We start from the raw sequence: 24,421 nt of genomic DNA on the forward strand, positions 1-24,421 counted from the left end.
AATGTGAGGGCAGTGTTTGCCGCGTGTCTGTCTGACACACAAACATTTACTGAGCATGTTCCATTTTCAATGTTATCATTATGATAATCATCTTGTTCATTTCAGTGCCTTGTGCCCAACAGGTCCACTTGAAACCATTTTAATTCTTTATTTTCTAACTGTCAGGCAAACATTTAAGTAGAATTTCAAGTGGGCATCACAATCCCACGGCACTACAACCAGATATCTCCAGTCTTCCTCTCCCTCCGTCCCAGGAGAATGACCCCGCCCACTTGTGTAACAGGCATGTCGGAATCGCCGCTTTGCAGAATTTACCATCACACCTGCATGGTTAGTGGTCAAAGCATTCCTGGTGCCTCTGTGGATAGCACTTAAGTGACAAGGGTTTGAGGAACGACATCTTTACTGGGGAGGCACGTAGATCCCAAGTGCTGGGAGGCAAAAATACCCCGCAGTTTTCACGTGCTGTTTCCTGGAGTCTTTGGGGCTGTGTCAGGAGTGGCACTGGCAGGGCTCCTCCTTTAGCCCGATCTGCTTCGCCTTCATCTGTTTAATTTACTGGAATCCCTCTCCTGAAATAATCTGAAAGACATTGATCTAGACTACATCCCAATCTCCCATGGGATTATTTCTAAACCCTTCTCTACTAATATTATGGCTTTTCCCATTCTTATGCATCTCCTTAAAAGCTGGGATATTAAATGATTATGTGAGTAAGAAAACTCTGACATGTTGCCAGGAACACTGTGCTATTTTGTAAAGCTACTTGGGGCTATTTGCTGGAAGGTATCTAAGGTTAGTTAGAACCATCTGTCCCATTATCAGACATGACATAGGCAGGTGCATGGGCTTTCCAATTCATGGTTGAGTAGAAAGAGCCCCTGTAACTTTCAAGGGCACTGGGAGAGCAGCATTCGCTCTGTAAAACCATCCTCTGATTGTAGGCTTTTAATTTTGGTTAAGTATCAAAGTCTATTTCACTGGGCTTTTAATCAGAATTGCTAGAAATTCTACAAATATAGACAATCGATTTCTATGTCTTTTCATGACTTGTAATGCTGGCCAAGGCTGAAACCTAGTATCTAGTAATTAGATTAGGAAAAATTTAATATGTCTATATAGTTTTATAGATAAAAGAACATGCTTTTCTTGTATGTGGCAACAGGGCTGCCCAAATGCTGGGATCAGTGCGATCACAAATCACAAAGCCACTGGCCCTGTGCTTTGAAGATGTGAAAAAGGTGTGGTTTTTTTTCCCTAATTGAGGATACCTAGAATTACCTTTGCCTTGAATGTAAACCAGAGGTGAGGGCTTAGAGGGCTAGCCAATGCACCTAGCGAGTTTAGGTGTGACCTTAGGTACACCATAGACTTTTTCTTTTTCCCAGACTCTTCCTTAACTAAAGTCTGTGCTGGCAGTGAAGGGAAGAAATCACTAGAAAACAGCAAAGTGGAGCAGACTTTGATGGTCTCTACTCACCAGACTGAATCTGTCCTTCACAGGCCCAGCATCTGCCAGCAGTTTAGTCCTAGGGTTCATTTTTAGAATATCTCCAGTTGTGGTGCCAAGGTAGAAAAAGCAGTCATCACTGGCCATCTGGGGGTCAGAGAGAAAAGGAAACCTGAAGACCTGGGTTTTTCCAGCCTCGCTCAGGGATGGAATGAGTTTCCTCTGAAACACCAGGAAGGCCTGTGCAAGTGGATGTGGCCACTTCTGTTTTCTCAGACCTAGAGGCGGATAAGAAAAGCTCCAGGCCATACTCAGAGCTGGAGGAAATATGAGATTCCATTTAACCTGAGTATTTCACTTGATATCCATTTGTGTCTGATGTTAGTGTGCAGGCCCTGCTGGCTCGGACCCCTGAGACTCCTCCTAAGGGCTCCTCGGAGGCAGTTGTACTCCTCCAAAGAGAACATGCATTTGCTTTATCTCATATTTTCCAGAGCCTATTTCATGAAATGACTTTGCATTAGACAAGAGGCACAAGTCAAAGGAGGTGGGGGTGACATATCTACATGTGTGAATCCACAATGGAAGCATATGAATAACTCCTCTTTATGGAAAGATTGCATTTCAACAATGAGTTTCATTGTTAGAAACTTTATTTCCAGTGGCAGAAATAACATGAGCAGCATAGGGAATGTGCCTTCTGCTATCCTGCTTCCCTCCAGGTGGCAGCCCAGGTCCCAGTAACACAGGGCCTACCCAGGGTTGAGTCTAGCTGCTCTCTGACTTCTAAAGGGAGCTCCGGAAGGAAGTCCCTCCCTCACCTGTGCCTCCTCAATTGACATCTCTTAAGTCCAGAACTCACCTGCCCACCCCAAGCCCAATGTACATGTACACACAACACACACATCTTGTTCAGCACTGTTAACAGGAACTTGTACTGATAGTTACTTAAAATAACACAAAGTAATACTTGCCGTAACACTCATGACTATTCTTTTCATCTGTCCTGTTTGGCACTCAGTGGGCCAGATTTTTCTATTTGGGAGATCCAGTTCCCATACTCGAATTGTTCCACTGTAGAAAAGAAATTCACAATCAGATGAGTACCCACTCGCCAACCACTTCATGTCTTCTCTGTTGTCTGTATTTCTCGAAGCTGAAGAGAACTAGATATATTTGAGGGTTTGTTACAGCCTAGTGCTCCACCTAACATCTTCCGTCTGATCCTCACACCCACCCTGCGGGGGAGGTTTTACATCCCCCAACTCTCCAAATGAGAAAATGCAGAGCCCGCAGACCCTAGACCGAGATTCCCTCCCGGCTCTCTCACTGGGAAGGACACACTCTACCCACCAGAGTGAAAATAGAGAAATGCACAGATGAACAAGGAGACAAATGAAGAGCAAACCAGAGTTCATTAGATATGTATTCTTTCAGTGGATTGATTTGTGAGGAAATTTTTTAAAGGGAAGGACTTCATTATGGAAATTCTTGTCCTCAAAAAAGGAGAGATGAGACTAAGCAATAAAAAGTGCAACAAAATAGCACCTGGGTGTGGTGAACACACAACACAGTGTGCAGATGATGTGTTGTAGAACTGTGCACCTGAGACCTGTATCATCTTCTCACCCAAACAAATTCAATAAAAAGGAAAAAATCAACACTTAATGCAATATTTGGCATAGTACTGATATTTAAGTATTATATTGAGTTACTGAGTTACTTGAGTTACTGAGTTAATAATTGTATAAATGTACCATGATTAACATCACAGAGATTTTAGCTAGTAGCCTAAAACAGAAAATATTAAAAATATATTGGTCAAGTTCAGTTCTTCTTTTCCTTTAGCCCCCAGAGTAATGCACATAGTTAAGTCTTCAATGAGTACTTTGAATGTACTTTTTAAACTAGAAAACAATTAGCTTCTCCATGGCCTTCCTGGTAGCTGTCATTTGGAATGTGCAGGATATCTCCAGGGACAATATAACGGAACACCTGAAATTGGGACCCTCATGGACAACCACAGTGTACCGGTGCCATACTAGAAATCTTACTGAAGAGTACTTTTTCTCAGTTATCAGTGTCACATGAATCTAAAGCAGACCTAGATCAGAGATTGTCCTAAAAAAAATTGTTGTGGCTTCAATTCAAGTTTTGGGTCCTGGACAAATGTCCTCGGATGTCAGACCGGTTGGTGCCTACTGCTGAGGCAGCTGTAGAACAGCAGAGAGACTGCCTGGCACAAATGCTTCGTCGAACAACTCTGCAAACCTGGAAGGAGCTGAGGAGCTTCACGGGCGCCAGTGGCCTCCGAGACAGGGCAGGACAGGAGCAGTGGCTTCATAATCGGAGTGTGTCCTATAAGATTTGTTCCTTAGGGTCTGGTTTTCACTCCAGCCAGTCAGTGTCCTGGCCTCTGAATGTAACCTTCTCATAATTACCCAGCAGACAAATGCGTGCTGCGAGCGCCAAGGGGGGACAGGAAGCGGTACGGATGCAGGGCAGCACACACACTTGACTCTGGCGGGGCAGATAACGACAAGGAGCACCTCCCACAGACGGGAGACCACGGATGGGCTGAAAAGGAGAGTTCCAGCCAACACACACTTCGAGCCCACATTCACAGGGTTTTGACCTTTGGACTGATACATGACATAAGATGGGATGTTCAGTCTTCACCTCCGCCACCAAACAGGCCTCTGATTGGTGTGAATCTTTCAGTTAATTTTTCTTGTTAGCAGATGCTGGCCTCTGTTGAGACCTTAAGCTTGGTCCCCTGCTGGAAATGCTCTCCTATGGCTAATAGTCAAATGCTTGAAACTTCCTGGAACAGTTCATTCTCAAACTATCATTTCACAAAACCTAAATCAACAGTAGGTGGTAAAAAAAACAACCAGTAAGTGAATCTGTGCAATTGTGCAAAATACTCCGGGAGCCTGCATGGTAGGTAACATGTTATCAGTAACAAACAGACCAGAACCTAAAATGAGTTTAACCGATAAGCAGAACATTTTCAGTAGGAAGCACAGAATTTTCAAATCACCATATTTAAAAGACTGCAAGATATGTTTCCAGGATTGAAAACATGTTCCCCCAAATTGGAATGACCCCATTATCCGCAGAAGCAAATAAAGTGGGTTATGGATTCTGAAACCCCAACCATGGACACATACTTCCCAGCGGTGACGAACATCTCATCGCGGCAGCCGGAGAAGATCACCGTGGTGGCGTTCCCAACGTTGAGGCCGGCAGCGGGGCTGCCGCAGATGGCGTCCCTCTTGGCTATGCTCCACACCACCACGCTGCCCAAGAGAGAGGCACAAGAGAGTCAGGGGAGGACGGGCTTTCAAAAGAAGAAACAGTTCTTTTGGTGGTTTTAGGAAGAAAGAAAGAACACATGTTACTTACAAGGGAACAAAAGAATGATATTGACATCACCTCATTCACAATGGACATGAGAAGACAAATGAGTGACAGAAATTTTTGAAGGAAAATGATTATGAGGCTAGAAATCAGTGAGTGCATCAATCAAGGCTGACGCTAAAATAAAGACATTTTCAGACACTCAAGACATAAAAGCTTATCACCCATTTATATCATGTAAAAAATTTCCTTGGGGAAGTATTCCAGAAAAAGAAAAAGCAATAAAGACGACGACCTAATGCAGTATCCTCAGACCTGAACGTGAATCAGAATCACTCCTAGGGCTCGTTAAAACAGAGGCCTCTGGGACCCGCCCTGGAGCTTCTCCGGCAGAAGGTCTGGGTGGGGCCTGAGGATTTGCTCTTCTCAGAAGTCCCAGGAGATGCTGATGCCTGGGCAACGGGGCCCCACCTTAAGCGGCATGGCTTTGGGTTCCATTTCCTTCTTTCAACTCAGTCCTAAATTTCATAGTGTTGGATAATAATACTAAAAATGCCAGGGAAACATCTGAATCAAAGTATTAAAGAAATAGAATACAAATGTTGCAAAACTTGTTAATGTAAAATTATGCCTATTTATATTTTCCACATTTTCTACACATAGAATATGTTATCACAGGTAATCTAAAATTAAGTATAATCGAGCTCCCCAAGAATGGGGAGGCAGGAGATTGTCTAAGAGCCATACATTTTTTTCCTTAGTAAGAAATTTATAGATACCATCGAAGGTGGAAAAGTTGAGAGATATAGCAATTAAAAATGTATACTGACACCCTGGCTGGTGTAGCTCAGTGGATTGAGCATGGGCCTGTGAACCAAAGAATTGTGGTTCAATTCCCAGTCAGGGCACATGCCTGGGTTGCAGGGCAGTTCCCGGCAGGGGACCCACAAGGAGCAACCATACATTGATATTTCTCTCCCTCTTTCCTTCCCTTTCCCTCTAAAGATAAATAAATAAAATCCTTTTAAAAAGTATACTGATAAGTAGGTGAACAAAACAAACAAACAAACAAAACCCTCTTAAAACCAAGTACCTTATACCCAAGAAAAATGAAAACATACATATGTACAAAATCTTATACATGAATGTTCATTAGCAGGATTACTGATAATAGACTTAAGAGTAGAAAAGATCCCCAAACCCATCAACTATGGAATGGATAAAGAAAAAGTGGTATATCCATACAATGGAATATTATTTGACAATGAAAGATAATGAAGTACTGATATATCAATAATATGAATGAACCTTGGGAACATTGTGCTTAATAAAAGAAATCAGTCACAAAAGACCACTTACTGAACGACTCCATATAGTCTAAACATCCAGAGCAGCCAAACACGTAGAGACAAAGCAGATTCATGGTTGCCTGGGGCTGGGAGGGTGCTGGTTGGTCAGGAATGAGGGGTGACTGCTAATGGGCGTGGGGTTTCTTTTGGGGGTGTTGACAATGTTCTAAAATTAATGATGGTGATGGCTACACAACATAGCATGTAAAAAATTTCCTTGGAAGTATTCTAGCAAAAAAACCCCCACCCAAAACCCACTCAATTAACCACTATAGTAAAACCACTCAACTGTATTTCTTAAATGGATTAATGTTATTGTATGTGAAATATATCTCAAAAGTCCTGTACAAAAAGAATCCAAGTGCCTCTGGTGAGGAAGGCTCTTCATGGTGGAGGGAGTATGGATTTTGAATCCATCTGCATAGTAGGGTGACACACTTTCTTTATAAATCATAGATAGGTATAGCTTTAATTGTTCAAAAACAAGTTTAGAACTTAAAAATAAGTAAAAGTCACTTGCATAGAAAGAGAATTAGCTGGATAAATTCCAGCACATCTGTACAAGGAATACTGTGTAGTCATTGCAAAGAATGGGTTACATACACGTCTACCTGTACACAGAGAATATATCCTTGAGATAAAGTCAATCAAAAAGCTGCATTACAACACTGATATATGGTAACAATAATGCAAACAAGGTTCATAAATAGTTTGCAAAATGTTTTGGGAATGCACGCACACTTGAACTGCCAGATGCCTACTACGGTTCCTGGCGTCCCTTCCCTTCCTCCTCCCATGCAGAAGCCTCGTGGTGTGGGTAGGACGGCCCCTCCCACAGGTCCAGGGCTGATCCCTGGTTATCTAAAAGCGTCCCTCAGAATCCTGTCTTCCCCGTTACCATGGCTCTTCAGGGATAGGCAGTTTCTTGTCCAGCAAGGTATGTTTTTCTTTCTTTAGGAAAGAAACTTTCTTCAGAATGTTTTTCTCAACCTCCCCCAATTTTCTGCAAGTACATTTTAGAAAGCCTAAAATCAAACTTAAAATTACAGAGATGAACAATTTTGCAGATTAACCTTGATTAAGGGCCATTATTTTTCTTCCCCAAGGCCTAGTCTTGGCATCTTTCTGGCAGAAACAAGGTGGAAGTGCAAGTGGCCTGATTGCCAAGCTCCAGGAACCTCTGGGCTGGGACTCAGGCATTGGGAGTTCTAAAACTTCCCCAGGTGATTCCAGTGTGCACCCAAAGTTGAGAATGGATGCCTTCAGTTAAGCTAAGAACATTAACAGATGATTCCTGGGTACATTTTGTATCAAAAACAGCCAAATGGGGATGGCGCAGGGAAGTGGGACCACTCAACATAGGAAGGGCACAACTATTAAAGGAGAAAATCTCATACAAATTCTGTGGACTTGTATCCATCAAGAACTATCAACATACACATACAACTACACATAAACATGAATTTCATTGGTCATAAAACCTGTGGAGCTCAAACAGGAAAGTACCTGTAAAGGTAAACCACAGAACTAAACTCTACACAAACCTCAGGTGTTATTATTTTTCTTCTACAGACTATTTGCATAGGCATATAGACTGTGTTGATTGTTCTTCTTGATACAATATTTTTAAATACTTCCTCACCCCACCACACTCCGGTTTCATTTGTGTGTATTCTCTGCCTACTATGTGTTCCTTAAGGGCAAAGATCATGTCTTGGCGAGGCAAGTTAAAAAGGCCACATCTGGAGTCACACCACCACGGTTTGTCTCCTAGCTCTGCTGCTCACCAGCTGGTAGCTTTGGTTGCTCATTTAGTTCCTCCCGGCAGCGACAGCTCTCACCTGATGGAGTTGTTGTAAGGCTTACATGAGATAATGCAGTTAAAGTGCAGCACCCGCCTGTTACATTGTAAGTACTCACAAAAGTTAGCTGTTGCCTTTCATGCTGCTTTTGATGATGACGTTGATGATGATTATGTCTTTTTTTTTGCAGCAATGGTTATAAAATTTAGGTGCACATTAGAATCATGTGGGAAGCTTTTGTTACTCTTAAAGCCCAGGCCAATCAAATCAGACTGTCTGAAGGTGGAGCCAGGCATTAGTAATTTTCTAAAGCTCCCCAGTGGATTTCAGTTCATAACCAGGGTTGAGAACCATGGTCCCATGAAATTTTCCTCATGGGTTTTCTCACCCCCCCACCCCCCTGCCACACACACGCAAATGCAGATGAGCCAACAGGGAATGTTAAAGGGGAGAGGGCACTTGACATGACTAGAAATATGCCACTGGACAATAAGTAAACATGTTTAGTTCCCTACCTTCCATCATCTGGGCCTCCTAATGATACCAAGTACAGATCATTCGGTGAAAAGGCCAGGTCTTCAATTTTGCCCTTGTGAAGAGACAGCCGAGCAATAAGCTCCCTTTTCTTATAATCCCACAGAATGATATCTGCCTGGGGGAAAGACGACACAGTCAGATCAGAGACGGGCTCTAAAGGACTGAGAAGAGGGCTACACCCTCCAGTGAAAAAGGATCCATAACGCCAGTTTTCTAGAAATTACAGCAGGACCTACAAACGTGACAGCAACAAACTGGAAACGGTTTTAAACAGTGGTTTTTGTTCCTGAGCATTATCAGTCACCAACAGCAACATCTGGTGTGAAAACATAGGATCCCTTCACTCTCAGCCTGATAGATTGAAAGCGAGGTCAAAGAGAAGTCAAGAGGAAGAAGAGGAGGGGTGAAAACACGAGTCAGTGCTAAGCTGGAGTGGGGTGGTTTTGCTAGGCAGGCACTTCTAAATCCGTTCACAATGAGTTACTTCAGTTTATTCACCTTGAAGCCCATGAATGTGACTTGTCCTGAGGCAATGTAAACTCCGCTCTGGGAGATGGTCACGCAGGAGACATTGTTGCCATGACCTTGCAGGAAATACTGTTCCTTAGTATTTATTGCCTGAATGAGCACTGTGCAACCCAGAGGGTAAATCAAATGCTCCTGGTCAGGATGGCATTTCAGACCAGCAGGCACATGTCCTAAAAGAGACAGATTAAAAATAATAGTAAGGTGCAAAACTGGGTGGTATTTGAGTACAAAGGAGAACACTTTTGAAATGAGCCTTAGTTCAACTAAAATAAGTGGGGGGTGCAAGGTAATTTTATCCCACTGACAAGGTCAATCTAGTACCATACACGACTTCTCCGACTTTAATGGACATGAAATCCCTGGGGAATCTGGTTGAAATGTAGGTTCTGATTTTAGGTCTGGGGTGGGGCAGAGATTCCACACTTCTAACAAGCCCCCAAGTGCTGCTGGTACTGGGGCTGGCCAAGGAACCTCACTCTGAATAGCAAGGCCTGCACAGGAAGACTGCAGGAAGCTCAAGCAGCCAGCCTGCCCTGGTGAGTGCGGCCCTTGAGTGCGCAGGCTCCTGTGGGTGCGCAGGCATAGGGAAAATGGGAATTCACTACCCTGGCTGCAAGTTTGGTAAAGATCAAATTTTGGTTTCAGTTCTAAGTCTCTACCAGGCACGCTGAAGAATCCCAGGACCTCTCACAGGGAGATGCCACCTTCCGGATATTTGCCAAGAACCATGTCAACACTGGCACACCTTTGTAACATGCTTTGATATGAAACGGACACAAGTCCTTATCACTCATCTTTGGTCAGGATTCTTTTCATCTGTGCCTCATATTTATTTTACAATATACACTTTAATTTCAGCTTGACTTGTTAAAATTCACTTTTAGTGGGATGTATTAAATGTGTAGATTAATTTAAGGAAAGATAATTTTTATAAAAATACATTATGATGTCTCCTTCCTAAAAACAGGGTATGTTTTTCCATGAAATTTCCTTTTACGTCTCTCTTGCCCAGTAGCATTCCCAATTTTTCTTTGGAAAGATCTCACACATTATGTTTATTCCTGGATATTTTAACATCTTTGTTATTGCTATTTCCTGCTCCCCCCAAAAGAGTCATAAATATTTATTAATATAGCCTTCTGGTCTTATTCATCTTTTATATTTAACTCCCTCTGGCATTTATTTTGGTGCATAGTGTAATCCCAGCAGCTCAATAGATTTTCCTTTTGCTCAAATGGTCAGATACATTTATCAAGCAGATGATTTCTTTCACTTCGTTCCTTTTTTATGCAGTAAATTCTCATAATACTAAGCTTTGTGTCAGGGGTGATCTATTCCTACTAAAAACATACTTATTTTTTTCTAATTGCAGTCTCCGTATAGATAATCACATGGCCATCCATATGGAAAAAAGGAAAATTAGATCCTACTTCACACCATCTGTAAACAATACATTCCAGGTAGCTTAAGGATCTAAACGTGAAAAACAAGACTCAATGTATATACAAGCTGTAGGAAATGATTTCTTAAACATAACATAAAAAGAGCAAATCCTAACACAAAAGGCCAACATATGCATCCAGTTCTGCTTAAAATTAAAAACTTCTAAGACAAAAGACAAAAATAATACTTTGGTAAAGATGAAATTTTATCTTTGCCAAGATAGCCTCTTCAACAAATGGTGTTGGGAGAACTGGACAGCTACATGCAAAAAAATGAAACTTGAGCACCAACTTACACCATACACCAAAATAAATTCAAGGTGGATAAAAGACTTAAATATAAGCCCTGAAACCATTAAAGTCTTAGAGGAGAACATTGGCAGGAAAATCTCACATATTTCACACAGCAACATTTTTACAGATATGTCCCCTAGAGCAAGGAATATAAAGGAAAGAATAAACAAATGGGATCTCATCAAAATAAAAAGCTTCTGCATGGCTAAAGAAAACAGTATTAAATTAAAAAGACAACCAACTGTATGGGAAAACATATTTGCCAATGATACCTCAGACAAAGGTTTAATCTCCAAAATATACAAAGAACTCACATGACTGCACTCTAAGAAGACAACTAACCCAATTAAAAAATGGAAAAAGGACTTGAACAGATACTTCTCCAAGGAGGACATACAGAGGATCCAGAGACACATGAAGAGATGCTCAATATCATTAGATATCAGAGAGATGCAAATTAAAACCACAATGAGATACCACTTTACACCAGTCAGGATGGCTATCATAAACAAAACAACAAACAACAAATGTTGGAGAGGTTGTGGGGAAAAGGGGTCCTTAGTTCACTGTTGGTGCAATTGCAGACTGGTACAACCAATATGGAAAACAGTATGGAATTTTCTCAGAAAAATAAAAATCGACCTGCCTTTTGACCCAGCAATTCCACTGCTGGGATTATATCCTAAGAACCCTAAAACATCAATTTCAAAGAACCTATGCAGCACAATGTTCATAACAGCACAATTTACAATAGCCAAGAGTTGGAAGCAACCTAGGTGCCCGTCAGTAAATGAATGGATCAAAAAATTGTGGTACATATACACAATGAAATTCTATGCAGCAGAGAGAAAGTAGGAGCTATTACCCTTTGCAACAGCATGGATGGAACTGGAAAGCATTATGCTGAGTGAAATAAGCCAGGTGTTGAAAGACAAATACCATGTAATCTCACCTTTAACAGGAAGCTAAACAAGAAAACAAACAAGCAAGCAAAATAAAAACAAAGACACTGAAATAGAGAACAGAGGGACAGCGACCAGAGGGGAAAGGGGAGGGAATTTAAGGGGAAAAAAGGGGAGGGATTTGGAGGAACAAATAGGAAGGACACAGGGACGAGAACTAAGGGGGGTGGAAATGGGAGGGAGGTGGGGAGCACGGGGCAGGGTGGTCTGGGATGGGAGAAATGGACAGAAAACTGTAGTTGGAAAATAATTAAATTTAAAAAATTATTTTAATTTTATCTTTACCAAAAAATGAAAAGAAAATGCCAAACCAGGAGGTATTTGCTATGTATGTAAATTATTGTATTTATTTTTGCAAGTATAGATGTGGATTACATTCAGAATATACAAAGCAAATACAAACTTCCCAACAGAAGAATGAGCAAAGGGTAGAACAGGCAATTTCCTTTTTTAAAACAATTTTTAAAAAGATTTTATTTATTTATCTTTAGAGGGGAAGAGAAGGAGAGAGGTAGAGAAACATCAATGTATGGTTGCCTCTCGTGTGTCCCCTGCTGGGAACTGGCCTGCAGCCCAGGCATGTGCCCTGATTGGGAATTGAACTGAGATTCTTTGGTTTGCAGGCCCACCCTCAATCCACTGAGCTACACCAACCAGGGCAGAACAAGCAATTTCTGATGGAGAAAATTAAAAAGCCAACAAACATATGAAAAGATGTGCAACTTCACGAGTAAACGGGAAATGCAAATTACAACCAAAATGAGATATCATTTGGCTAAGATTAAAAAAGACTGACAATACCAAGCGTTAGTGATGATGCGGAACAAAGGGAACACTCATGCACTGCTTGGTCAGAGGCAAAAACTGGTAAAATTGCTTTGGAAAACAAAGCGTCCATATTGAGTATGGTTGCCTAGAACCAAAATCCACTTTTGGGTATATAGCCCAGAGAAATACTTGCAATTGCCCTTGTATTCTCAGTGAATAGCATATTACTTGGTATATGGTGATTCTAAATACATGCATAGTTGACTAGGAGAGAATATAAATTGTCACAAAACCAATAAAGTAAAAAGTTAATATGGGCTATTCTAAACGGCCAAGATAACTAGTAATCACCGTGGAAGACATTGGGATATAATTTGCCCTACATTTACTCTCAGAGCTCTACAAAACAGCGTGAATTCAGCTGCAGAGCTCTATGTTTGACGATCTACCCTGGTCACCAGTATGACCCTTCACCCAGACTGCAGGCCTCACTTCCTTTACCAATGATTTTGGAACCAACTCTAAAGATGGCCGGTATCTCAGATGTACTAAGTGTTCACTTTCTGTCGGAGATGATTAAATTAAAGTGAAGATAAGAGTCAAGAGCCATGTTCTAGAACGCTCTTAAAATCTTGGTCATTGATTGTTCTGTAAGTACAATTTTACATTTTAAAGCTTTCAGGCATCACAATGTGCATTTAAAAAGTTCGCTTTTCTAAAATGTAATTTATTGCTTTTTTTCACCCTTCAGAAAAAAAGAAAACCAAACATCATTTCGCCCCCTTAATGTTCAAAATAATAGTCACAAATAAGGATTTGAGCAGAACCTCCAGGCTACCTCTGACCAAAGCATCTCTCTTCCACAGCGCCCCCTGGCGTCCTTTTCGACTGCTATAGTAGTCCGAAGTCCTTACAATTAGAATCCTTCTTTCGAGTTAGAGCACAAAGATCATCCCCTGAAGCGGTTGCTCAAGCACACTTTCCTTTCCCAACTCTTTCTTATAAATAAATACATCAGCTGGGATGTTGGAAGTTAGTTGGTCCCAGGGGCCATCATGGACTCAATAGTGCAGTGATAATCGAGGGGCGGGCAGCTTTGCGGGCTGCATGGGGCTTAGAGCCAGGGAGGGCTGACCTGTGGGAGAAGGGTTACAACCACCCTTATCCTTAGGGCCCGGTGAAGAGGCTTTTGGTCCCTTTAGGTGCTGGCAATGACTATTCAGCTCACCGAGACACGGAGTGAGAAAGTGACCCTGAGGGTTTGGTGCAGGAGAAGCTGTGGTGTCCCTTCACTACATCTTCTCCCAAACCACCCAGCCCAAACATGCTCATGCCCTCACCATTGAAGCCGATCACAGCCTCAAGCTCCAGTTCGGCCACCTCGGTGTTCGGCGCAATTTGGTTCTCCATCACTGGGAGAGACATCTCTCACTTTCAAGCTCCAGACTTGCGGCGTCTCTGGTCGTTATGGTAACGGACGTGCGCGTGCGCATCACATCCACGCCTGCGCTAAAGCTAGCCTGCGGATTTTGCAAATTCGTATTCATACTCTTTTCCTATTTCTGTGGAAATTTAGGGAGCACCAAATGCACAGAACAAATTATTTCTTCCCCCGTGTAATGAGTCTGTGATCTTTCTGGTAACTATATAATCAAGCACCTAATGGCATTTAAAAATTAATCAAACACAGGATTTCTTTTGAGTGGGTGACTTGCCGTAAAAATAATATGTAATTAATACATCTTCAGGTCTACTGTTTGAAGCTGAATAAAGAATTTTTTAAGCTTTATTGAGGTGTAATTTGTATATCGTAAAATTCACTTAAAGTGAGTTTTAGTAATCTGTACTGTTGTGCAATGACCAGTAACATCATTTTTGTTTTAAGCAGACTAAAATTTTCTCTTACCTGTTAGAGGTTTTGGGGCGATCCCACTTCCAGGGGGAATGCTTAAATTGTGTTCAATAATTTTAACTGCATCCACCTGTTCGCGTTTCTTAGCTGAAGCAGATTGTGCTCCAACCTACTGTTCTCCAGGGGAGCACTTTTCTTTATCATAGTTTGGGGGACCGGGTGTATGAGTATATTCCCTTTGCTAACTCCCTGTTCCGGTCGCGTTCGAGTCGAGTAGCGGGGTATGCGCCTCGCGGGCCGCCGTAGTCCGCTGCTGAGAGCAGGAAGTGTCCGAGAAGCGCGGGGAGGCTGCACTATGGCTCCGGACCCCTGGTGAGTCTCGGGTGTTGGCGGCCTCGCGCCCCAGGTCTTTGGGATAGTGGCCGGGTTTTCCGGAAGCGGCCGGTCGGTAGGCCTTTCGGGATGAGAGGAGGGGCAGCCAGGACCCTTTCCCTGCTGACCGGGACACTGCCGCATCCCGCCATCCTCGTTGTTTGCAGGGGTAGCTGGGGGCGGTGAACCCCTAGGAGCGGAAGGCTAGTACCTGAAATCTGAACACTCCTCTAACTCTTCTTGGCTGCATCTCACCAACGGGATTTGCCGCTTACCCTGGGCTCCTGCGAAAGTGAAATAGAAGTAACCTTTTTGTGGAATGCCTGCCCATCTGGCGAATCTCCTTATTTCACAGGTGGAGAAACTGAGGTTTAGAATCCGTGGTCACCAGCCGATTAGTAATCACTTGGCACTAGGACCTACGTCTTGTGGGTCCTTCAAAACACTTGTAGGAATCTGGGAGGGAAATTATGCATTTGTTTATAAGGCATTTGACCCTTACCTGAGTCAATATCATGAAGACTTTCTCCAGCAACAACTGTTGCAGTAAAATAGCTGTTTAGTTTATTCAACAATGAAAACTCCAAGGACTGAATGATGAAAAATACAAGTTCCACTCCCAAGGAACATACTGCTTTAGCATATTGGACTTGAGCCTTTTAAAAAATAATTAAAAGCATGTTATAGTTCTATAAAGTTCTTGTTGGAATATATGTTTTATGTTGGCATTTCTAAGGCAGTTTATAATTGCTTAAGTCTGGACATTAGGGGAATGAATTGCAAGACCAAAGTTAGCAATCCCTGAGATCTAAGTCATCTGGGCCAATGGCTTAATTGATTTAACACTAATTTTTTCCCACCTATTTTAAACAATTTTATACACCCTGATAGAAAATTTAGAAAATATTGAATATTTGCAGAGGAGAAAAACCGACATCTTTAACTCTATCATTTGTAATAGTAACCATTATTGATTTTAAGATGAATCTATTACGTCAATGTATATATGTATGTATATGTTTACAAATATATTTCTCCATATTATTAATACTTACTTACAATACTTTTTTTCTGATTTTGAGAGTACATTTACTAAAGCTGGGCACAGTGAAACAAGAAAGGGCTTAGGATGAAGAAGCAACAGAAGAGAGACTAGGCAGGGCTGCTTTGGTTCACAGAGAAGTCAGAGAAAGGGGGCCTTGGAGACAGGCTCAAGGGGTTAGCCCTGAACGAGCTACTACTGCTGGCCACTGCTCCCTTGGTTGCAAGTCTAGGGGGGTCCCTTAGGGTTTAGGAGATAGGTGCCTGTGGGGTAGGAAGAGCACTGACAGCACATTTTTATAGTGCATAATAATTCCAGGAATAACCATATTTTATTTAATTTTTTCACTTGTATCTCTGTAATATTAGGATATTTTTGTTTTGTTTTTAATTATTATAAAGACTACACCTTTATTCCATCTCTTATTTCCTTGGTACACTTCTGAGAAGTGAAACTGTTGGATCCAAGGGGTGAACATTTTTAAGGCCCTTGATAAGATATTGCTAAATTGCTGTCTGCCTCCTGGAAGCTAACTCCCTCACATTACACCTAGGGTAGGATTATAAAGCTCAGAAGTGAGAGAGAGGCCCCAGGTTATCCATGTAGGTTGGTGGAAGCTATCACTGGACCCCAAGCCTCTTTCATAGCTAATGTTGAAAAAACATTTATAATGGTTCCTGTTACTATGAAGTAGCTTGATTTAGTGGCTTTTTCATTTGACTGTTGAAAAAAGCAGCTGGGTTTCCACTCCTGATCTAGCTGTCCTTTTAGTTTGCTTTTGTTTTAGGTGTGGTTGTTAATAACTGTGAGTTTGTTGTCCTTTCACTGTTCATGTTTCTTTAACTTCTTTTTCTTAGATAAGTCTCTTTAACATTTCATATAATAAGGGCTTGGTGAGGATGAACTCCTTGAATTTGATCTTATCTGAGAAGCACTTTATCTGTCCTTCCATTCTAAATGAAAGTTTTGCTGGATAAAGCAATCTTGGTTGTAGGTCTTTGGATTTCATGACTTGGAAACATAGAAATGAAGATCACATGGAGGGTTAGCAACAGGGGAGTGGGAGGAGGAGAAGAGGGGAGAAGGTACACAAAATAAGTAGCATAGACAGTAGATAGAAAATAGATGGGGGGGCAAGAATAGCATGGGAAATATAGAATCTAAAGGACTTGAGACACATGGGCATAAACTAAAGGGGGGGTAATGGTGGGGATGGGGGGGTAGGGTGGAGGGGAATGAAAGGGGGAATAGAACCACTGTAACAGCATAATCAATTAAAAAAAGTAAGAAAAAAGCAGCTGGGGAACTTGGCTGTGCTACCATGGGTTTACTTTGCAAAATGGGTTGCTGATCTGCAAGGTAGAGGGGAGTATGGAATGGGACTTTGAAAAACCTATAAAAACAGACTCGACTGTAGCTTTGCTTTTGTGCTATTGAAAATCATAGGTCAATGACACTTTGCTCCTGATTAGTGTTATAATGTTTAGGACTGAAATGGCATATCACAGCAAGTGGTAAGCTCACTGTTTAATAGTAGCAAGTGATTATTTTCTCTGAACTTTTTGCTAATAAAGTTAATTGGCTTCACTGCTGGGGCAACTTATTTGTTGATGATATACCATTTCTGGAAATATTACAGTTAAATCTTAATAGTTTTATATTCTTGTTGAACTTGTTTTTTGAGGGTCTTGTTAATACAAAAAGAGGAATTAGTGAACATTGGACTTTTTCCACCTCTTTTTAAAAATATATTTTATTGATTATGCTATTACAGTTTCGGCATTTTTTTCCTCCCCTTTATTCCCCTCTGCCCTGCACCTCCGTCTCCCACCAACATTCCCCCACCTTAGTTCATGGCCATGGGTTGTACATATAGGTTCTTTGCCTTCTCCATTTCCCATACTATTTTTAACCTCCCTCTGTCTATTTTGCACTTACCATTTATGCTGCTTATTCCCTGTACCTTTTCCCCTATTCTTTCCCCTCATCCTTCCTGCTGATAACCCTCCATGTGATCTCCATTTCTGTGATTCTGTTCCTGTTCTAGTGTCCTTAGTTCATTTTTGTTTTTGTTTTTAGGTTCAGTTGTTGATAGTTGTGAGTTTGTTGTCATTTTACTGTTCATAATTTTGATCATTTTCTTAGATAAGTCCCTTTAACATTTCATATAATATCGTCTTGGTGATGATGAACTCCTTTAACTTGACTTTATCTGGGAAGCACTTCATCTGACCTTCCATTCTAAATGATAGCTTTGCTGGATAAAGTCATCTTGGATGAGGTCCTTGCCTTTCATGATTCTGAATACTTTTTTTCAACCTCTTCTTGTCTGTAAGGTTTCTTTTGAGAAATTAGCTGATAGCATATGGGAACTCCTTTGTAGGTGACTGTCTCCTTTCCTCTTGGTGCTTTAAGATTCTCTCATCTTTAATCTTGGGGAATGTAATTATGATGTGCCTTGGTGTGCTTCCTTGGGTTCAACTTCTTTGGGACTCTGTGAGCTTCCTCGTCTTCCTGGAAGTCTGTTTCCTTTGCCAGATTGGGGAAGTTCTCCTTCATTATGTTTTCAAATAAGTTTTAAATTTCTTGCTCTTCCTCTTCTCCCTCTGGCACCTCTGTGATTCAGATATTGGAACATTTAAAGTTGTCTTGGAGGTTCCTAGGCCTCTCCTCATTTTTTTGAATTCTTGTTTCTTCATTCTGTTCTGGTTGAGTGTTTATTTCTTCCTTCTGCACCAAATGGTTGATTTGAGACCCAATTTCCTTCCCTTCACTGTTTGTTCCATGTATATTTTCCTTTATTTCACTTTGCATAGCCTTCACTTCTTTCTCTATTTTGTGACCATACTCAACAGTTTCTGTGAGCATCCTGATTACCAGTGTTTTGAACTCTGCATCTGATAGGTTGGTTCTCTCTTTGTTGCTTAGTTCTATTTTTGGAGCTTTGATCTGTTCTTTCACTTGGGCCATATTTCTTTGTCTCGATGAGCCTGTTGGTAGGTAGTAAGGGGCAGACTTAGGTATTCTCCAGGGTGGGGCAACCCATGTTGCTCTGTTGTGACACTGTATGTGGGGGAGGGGTCCAAGAGGTAACAATACTGCTTGTTCAGCTCTCGGCTGGCTTTCAGTCATTTCCCCTGCTACCCACAAGCAAATTGGGCCCTTCTAGTGCTGATTCCTGGGTGGGTGGGTTTGTGTACATTCTAGGACCCTGTGGGTCTCTCCAATGGACTCTCCTGTGAGGCTGGGAGTTTCTCCCAATGCCACCTCAACCCTCACAGGTTTTAACAATCAGAGGTTTTGAGGCTTTATTTTCCAGAGCTGGAACCCTGGGTCAAGGTCTTCTCTCCAGTTGCTCCTCCCTGTTTATCTCCACATAAATGTGGGACCATGTGCTCCTCCAGCCACCACCTCGCCACGAGTCTTCTCCACCTGGCTGCCCATCTCCACCCCTCCTCCCTATCTGGATGGATGTTTCTTTTTTAACTCCTTGGTTGTTGGACTTCCATACAGTTTGATTTCCTGGAAGTTCTGGTTATTTCTTGTTTTTAAATTTGTCCTTCTTTTGGTTATGCAAGGAGGCAAACTGTATCTACCTCTGCCTCCATCTTGGCTGGAATTTCTCTCATCTGTTTACTTTTTAAAAATTGTATTGTGGAAGGTAAAAAATGTATACACAGTAGAGTAGTATGACGAGCCCCTTTATATTCATAATCCAGTTTCTGGAATTATCAATATTTTGCTATTTTCTTTCATCTCTGTTCTTTATGTCTTTTTTTCTGTGTGTATTTTAATGTAAATGTTGTGTGTGTGTGTGTGTGTGTGTGTGTGTGTGTGTACTGAAGTATGCATTCAGTATTTTTGTACTAGAAGGAGGCCCAGTTCGTGGTCTGGAAATTTCTCTCGTTTTCCCTTTTCTAGTACCTCAGTCTCTGTCACAGCGTCACTTGTGCCTGAAGACTAATGATCTACTTTTCCTTCACTTTTTAAAGCATCAGATTATTCATTAATCTCCCTTTTTTTCTTTTAAATCTGTTTTATGCTGTCTATTTCTACTGTAGGCCAATTCTTTATATCCCCATGCCTAGCAGTAGTGAATACCGGTGATGGGTTGTGTAATTGAATAGCTCTAGAAGTCTTCCATTAGTCTCCTTCCACTTTTCTCTCCTTCCCAACAGTTTATGTAAATGGAGTTCAGATCAATTTTCCTGAACTAGTACTTGAGGCACTTGTACGTGGGATACCATGATGAGGTTGCCTATTACTGCCGGGCCAGACTGGAACTACCTGGGAGCTTTTCCAAGCCTTCCCGCCCAGGTCAAAACCCATACCAATTTAATCACAGTGCTCTGGGGTGGGAGCCAGGAATCGGTTGTGTGTGTGTGTCTAAGATTCCCCAGTTATTTCAATATGTAGCCAAGTTTCCGAACCATAGCTCTTTATGGCTAAAGTGAGAACACGAGGATTGGGGCAAACCCCCAGGATTTTGCCCCTCAGCATTTTCATGTAACCTAATCAGGACCTTTCTTTATGTGTAAAACTGATTAGACTGGTGTTCAAGGCTCTTCAGAAACTAGCTGCTTCTCCTCTTTGCCATTTTATAAATTCCCTTCCTTCCCAGGGCTACCATGCAGATGAGTGTGCTAGGCACATGTTGTTCCTTTCATCTTTGCTTGCTTTTATAAAGCCTTTTGCCACCACTGAAATATGCTCCCTCTCTGTCAGAATAGGAGGCTTGCTTTAACTGGTACCTCAGCCCAAGATCTAACCTTTGGCCTAGTCCTGTCGGGTCTGAGTGCCTCCAGGACAGTAATTTCTCTCACTTCAGAACTCCAGAAATACTTATTATTTATACCCCAAATTTGGTGGGATTTGGTGTATTGTACCATATTATTGATTTTCAAAAAAATTTTTATAATATGTTTTATTGATTATGCCATTACAGTTGTCCCATTTTCCCCCCTTCATTTCCCTTCATCCTGCACACCCCCTCCCACCCACATTCTCTCCCTTTAGTTCATGTCCATGTGTCATAAATTCTTTAGCTTATACATTTCCCACACTACTATTACCCTCCCCCTGTCTATTTTCTCCCACCATCTATACTACTTATTCTCTGTACCTTCTCCCTCCTTCTCCTCCTCCCATTCCCCTGTTGCTAACCCTCCATGTGATCTCCATTTCTGTGGCTCCGCTCCTGTTCTAGCTGCCCACTTAGTTTGCTTTAGTTTTAGGTGTGGTTGTTAATAACTGTGAGTTTGCTGTCCTTTCACTGTTTATTTTTTTTATCTTCTTTTTCTTGGATAAACCCCTTTAACATTCCATATAATAAGGGCTTGGTGGTGATGAACTCTTTTAAGTTGACCTTATCTGAGAAGCACTTTATCTGTCCTTCCATTCTAAGTGAAAGCTTTGCTGAATACAGCAATCTTCGATATAGGTCCTTGTCTTTCATGACTTGGAATACTTTTCCAGCTCCTTCTTGCCTGTTAGGTCTCTTTTGAGAAATCAGCTGACAGTCTGATGGGAATTTTTTGTAGGTGACTATCCCCTTATCTCTTGCTGCTTCTAGAATTCTCTCCTTCATTTTAATTTTGAGTAACATAATTATGATGTGCCCTGGTGTGTTCCTCTTTGATTTCACCTTGTTTGGGACCCTCTGAGCTTCCTAGACTTCCTGGAAGTCTATTTCCTTTGCCAGATTGGGGAAGTTCTCCTTTATTATTTGTTCAAATAAGTTTTTCACTTGTTGCTGTTCCTCTTCCCCTTCTGGTACCCCCTATAATTCGGATGTTGGAATGTTTAAAGATGTCCTGGAGGTTCCTAAGCCTCTCCTCATTTTTTTGAATTCTTGTTTCTTTGTTCTTTTCTGTTTGGTTGTTCCTTTCTTCTTTCTTAATCTACTCCTTTGATTTGAGTCCCAGTTTTCTTTCCATCACTATTGGTTTCCTGTGCATTTCCCTTCATTTCACTTAGTTTAGCCTTCATTTTTTCCTCTAATTTGTGACTAAAATCAAGCAGTTCTGTGAGCATCCTGATCACCAGTGTTTTCAACTGTGCATCTGATAGGTTGGCAATCTCTTGGTCACTTAATTAAAAGTATTGGCTCTGGCTCTTTGATGTGTTCTTCTGTTTGAGCCATACTTTTTTTTGGTCAGGTCACGCCTGTTAGGTATGAGTACAGAGCCTTAGGTGTTCACCAGGGTGGGGCAACCCAGTCACTGGGTGGTGACACTGTATGTGGGGGCAGGGGTCAGAGAGGGCACAATGGCGCTTTCTCCACTCTGCCTCAGATTTTGGTCCCCTCTGCTGCTTCCCACAAGCAAATTGGGCCCTTCTGATGCTGGTTCCCGGGTGGGTGGGTTTATGTACATTCTAGGACCCTGCGGGTCTCTCCAGCGAATTCTCCTGTGAGGCTGAGTCTCTCCAAGCACCTTTTCAATCGGTGCTTGTAGGCTTTATTTCCCATTGCCGAGACCCTGGGTTGCACGGTCTGTCTCACTGCCCGATTTTGCCTAGGTTATCTGCGTGTGCGAATGTGTGACCGCGGTCAGCCAGCAGCCTTGCGCGCCCCACTGGGTCTGCTTTTCTGCCTGTGCCCAGGGTCTGCTAGCCCTGCCCTGCCTGTGCTCCTCAGTCTGGCAGCCACCACCTTTTCCTGCCAAGACCTCTGTCCAATGTCTGCCAACTCTGCCCCTCTTACCAGTCTGGTTGAATGATTGTTGGACTTCTGCATAGTTCAGTTTTCTGTCTGTTCTGGTTGTGTTTTTGTTTCTAAATCTTTGTTGTTCTTAATTTTGGTTGTGTGAGGAGGTACAGTATTTCCACCTATGCCTCCATCTTGGCCGGAAGTTATTGATTTTCACATGTATGTTCTGGAACCACAGAGGCAGGCCTAAGCTCCTCTGTGGTTCCAGGACATAAAAAATTTTTTAAAAACATTGTTATTTTTTTAAAAACATTTATTGAATTTGTTGGGGGTGACATTGGTTAATAAAATTATATAGGTGTCAGCTGTACAGTTCTATAATACATCATCTGTATATTGTACTTTGTGCTGATCACCCAAAGTCAAGTCTCCTGCTGTCACCGTTTGTCACCCCTTTACCCTTGTCTACCTCCCCTTACCCCCTTTCCCCTCTGGTCATCACTGTTGTCTGTCTGTCTGTCTGTCTATGTCCATGAGGGTTTTTTTCTTAATTCCTTTACCTTTTTCACCCAGCTCCCCAACCTCCCTTCCTTCTGACAGCTGTCAGTCTGTTTCCTATATCTATGAGTCTGAATCTGTTTTGTATATTAGTATATTTTGTTCACTAGATTCCACATATAAGTGAGGTCATATGGTATGTGTCCCTCTCTGATTGGCTTACTTCAGTTAGCATAATACCCTCCAGGTCCATTTATGCTATTGAAAGAGGTAAGATTTCCTTTTTTTACATTCAAGTAGTATCCCATTGTGTAAATGTACCACAGCTTTTTTATGCACTCATCTACTGATGAGCACGTGGGCTGCTTCCAAATCCTGGCTGTTGTAAATAATGCTGCAGTGAGCATAGGGGTGCAAATGTTCTTTTGAATTAGTGTTTTGTTTTCCTTGGATATACTCGCAGAAGTGGAATCGCTATGTCATAAGGCAGTTCCATTTTTAATTTTTTGAAGCCACTCCATACTCTTTCCCACAGTGGCTGCACCAGTCTGCATTCCCACCAACAGTGCACGTGGGTTTCCTTCTCTCCACATCCTCACCAGCACTCGTTGGTTGATTTGTTCATTTGTTGATGATGGCCATTCTGACAGGTATGAGGTGATATCTCATTGTATTTTTAATTTGTACTTTTGTGATAATTAGTGACATTGAGTATCTTTTCACATGTGTATTGGCCATCTGTATGGCCTCTTTGGAGAAGTATCTATTCAGGTCCTTTGCCCACTTTTTAATTGGATTCTTTGTTTTTTTGGTGTTGAGTTGTGTAAGTTCTTTATAAATTTTGGATATTAGCCCTTTATCAGATATATCATTGGTGAATGTGTTCTTCCATTCATTGGGTTATCTTTTCATTTTGTTAATGGTTTTCTTTGCTGTGCAAAAACTTTTTAGTTTGATGTAGTCCCATTTGTTAATTTTTTCTTTTGTTTCCCTTGCCTAAGGAGATATAGCAGAAAAAATATTACTAAGGAAAATGTTCAAGATTTTACTGTCTATGTTTTCTTCTAGCATTTTTATGGTTTCAAGTCTTAAACTTAACTCTTTAGTCAATTTTGAGTTTATTCTCTGGTATGGTGTAAGAAGGTGGTCTAATTTCATTTTTTTTGCATGTATCTGTCCAGTTTTTCCAGCAACATTTATTGAATAGACTGTCTTTCCCCCCATTGTATGTTCTTGACTCCTTTGTCAATATTAATTGACCATAAAGGTGTGGGTTTATTTCTGGGTTCTCTATTCTGTTCTGTTGATCTATGTCTGTTTTTATGCCAGTTCCATGCTGTTTTGATTACTGTGGCCTTATAGTATAGTTTGATATGAATTACCATGTTAATCCCAACTTTCTTCATCTTCTCAAGATGGCTGAGGCTATTTGGAATCTTTTGTGGTTCCATATCAATTTTGGGGATATTCTAGTTTTATGAAGTATACCATTAGTCTCTTCACAGGAATTGCA

General features: G+C 41.5%; 2 protein-coding genes across 2 annotated transcripts in view; one reads left to right on the top strand and one right to left on the bottom strand.

The window, feature by feature from the left end:
* The window catches only part of CFAP52 (cilia and flagella associated protein 52), a 33,501-nt gene extending 19,581 nt beyond the window's left edge, over positions 1-13,920 (bottom strand). The window contains exons 1-6 of the mRNA XM_037164946.2: positions 13,836-13,920; positions 9,000-9,199; positions 8,480-8,616; positions 4,624-4,752; positions 2,425-2,524; positions 1,481-1,597 (exon numbers count right to left, since the gene is read on the bottom strand). Of these exons, the coding sequence (XP_037020841.2) occupies positions 1,481-1,597; positions 2,425-2,524; positions 4,624-4,752; positions 8,480-8,616; positions 9,000-9,199; positions 13,836-13,920 (768 nt within the window). The remainder of the gene's footprint in view (positions 1-1,480; positions 1,598-2,424; positions 2,525-4,623; positions 4,753-8,479; positions 8,617-8,999; positions 9,200-13,835) is intronic.
* A 650-nt stretch (positions 13,921-14,570) lies between these two features.
* Positions 14,571-24,421, top strand: part of STX8 (syntaxin 8) — a 255,335-nt gene continuing 245,484 nt past the window's right edge. The window contains 1 exon segment of the mRNA XM_037164947.2: positions 14,571-14,719. Coding sequence (XP_037020842.2) covers positions 14,571-14,719 — 149 coding nt within the window.

Source organism: Artibeus jamaicensis, unplaced genomic scaffold, assembly GCF_021234435.1.
Source record: "Artibeus jamaicensis isolate MK-2021 breed Jamaican fruit bat unplaced genomic scaffold, CSHL_Jam_final contig_781, whole genome shotgun sequence".
Classification (NCBI taxonomy): domain Eukaryota; kingdom Metazoa; phylum Chordata; class Mammalia; order Chiroptera; family Phyllostomidae; genus Artibeus; species Artibeus jamaicensis.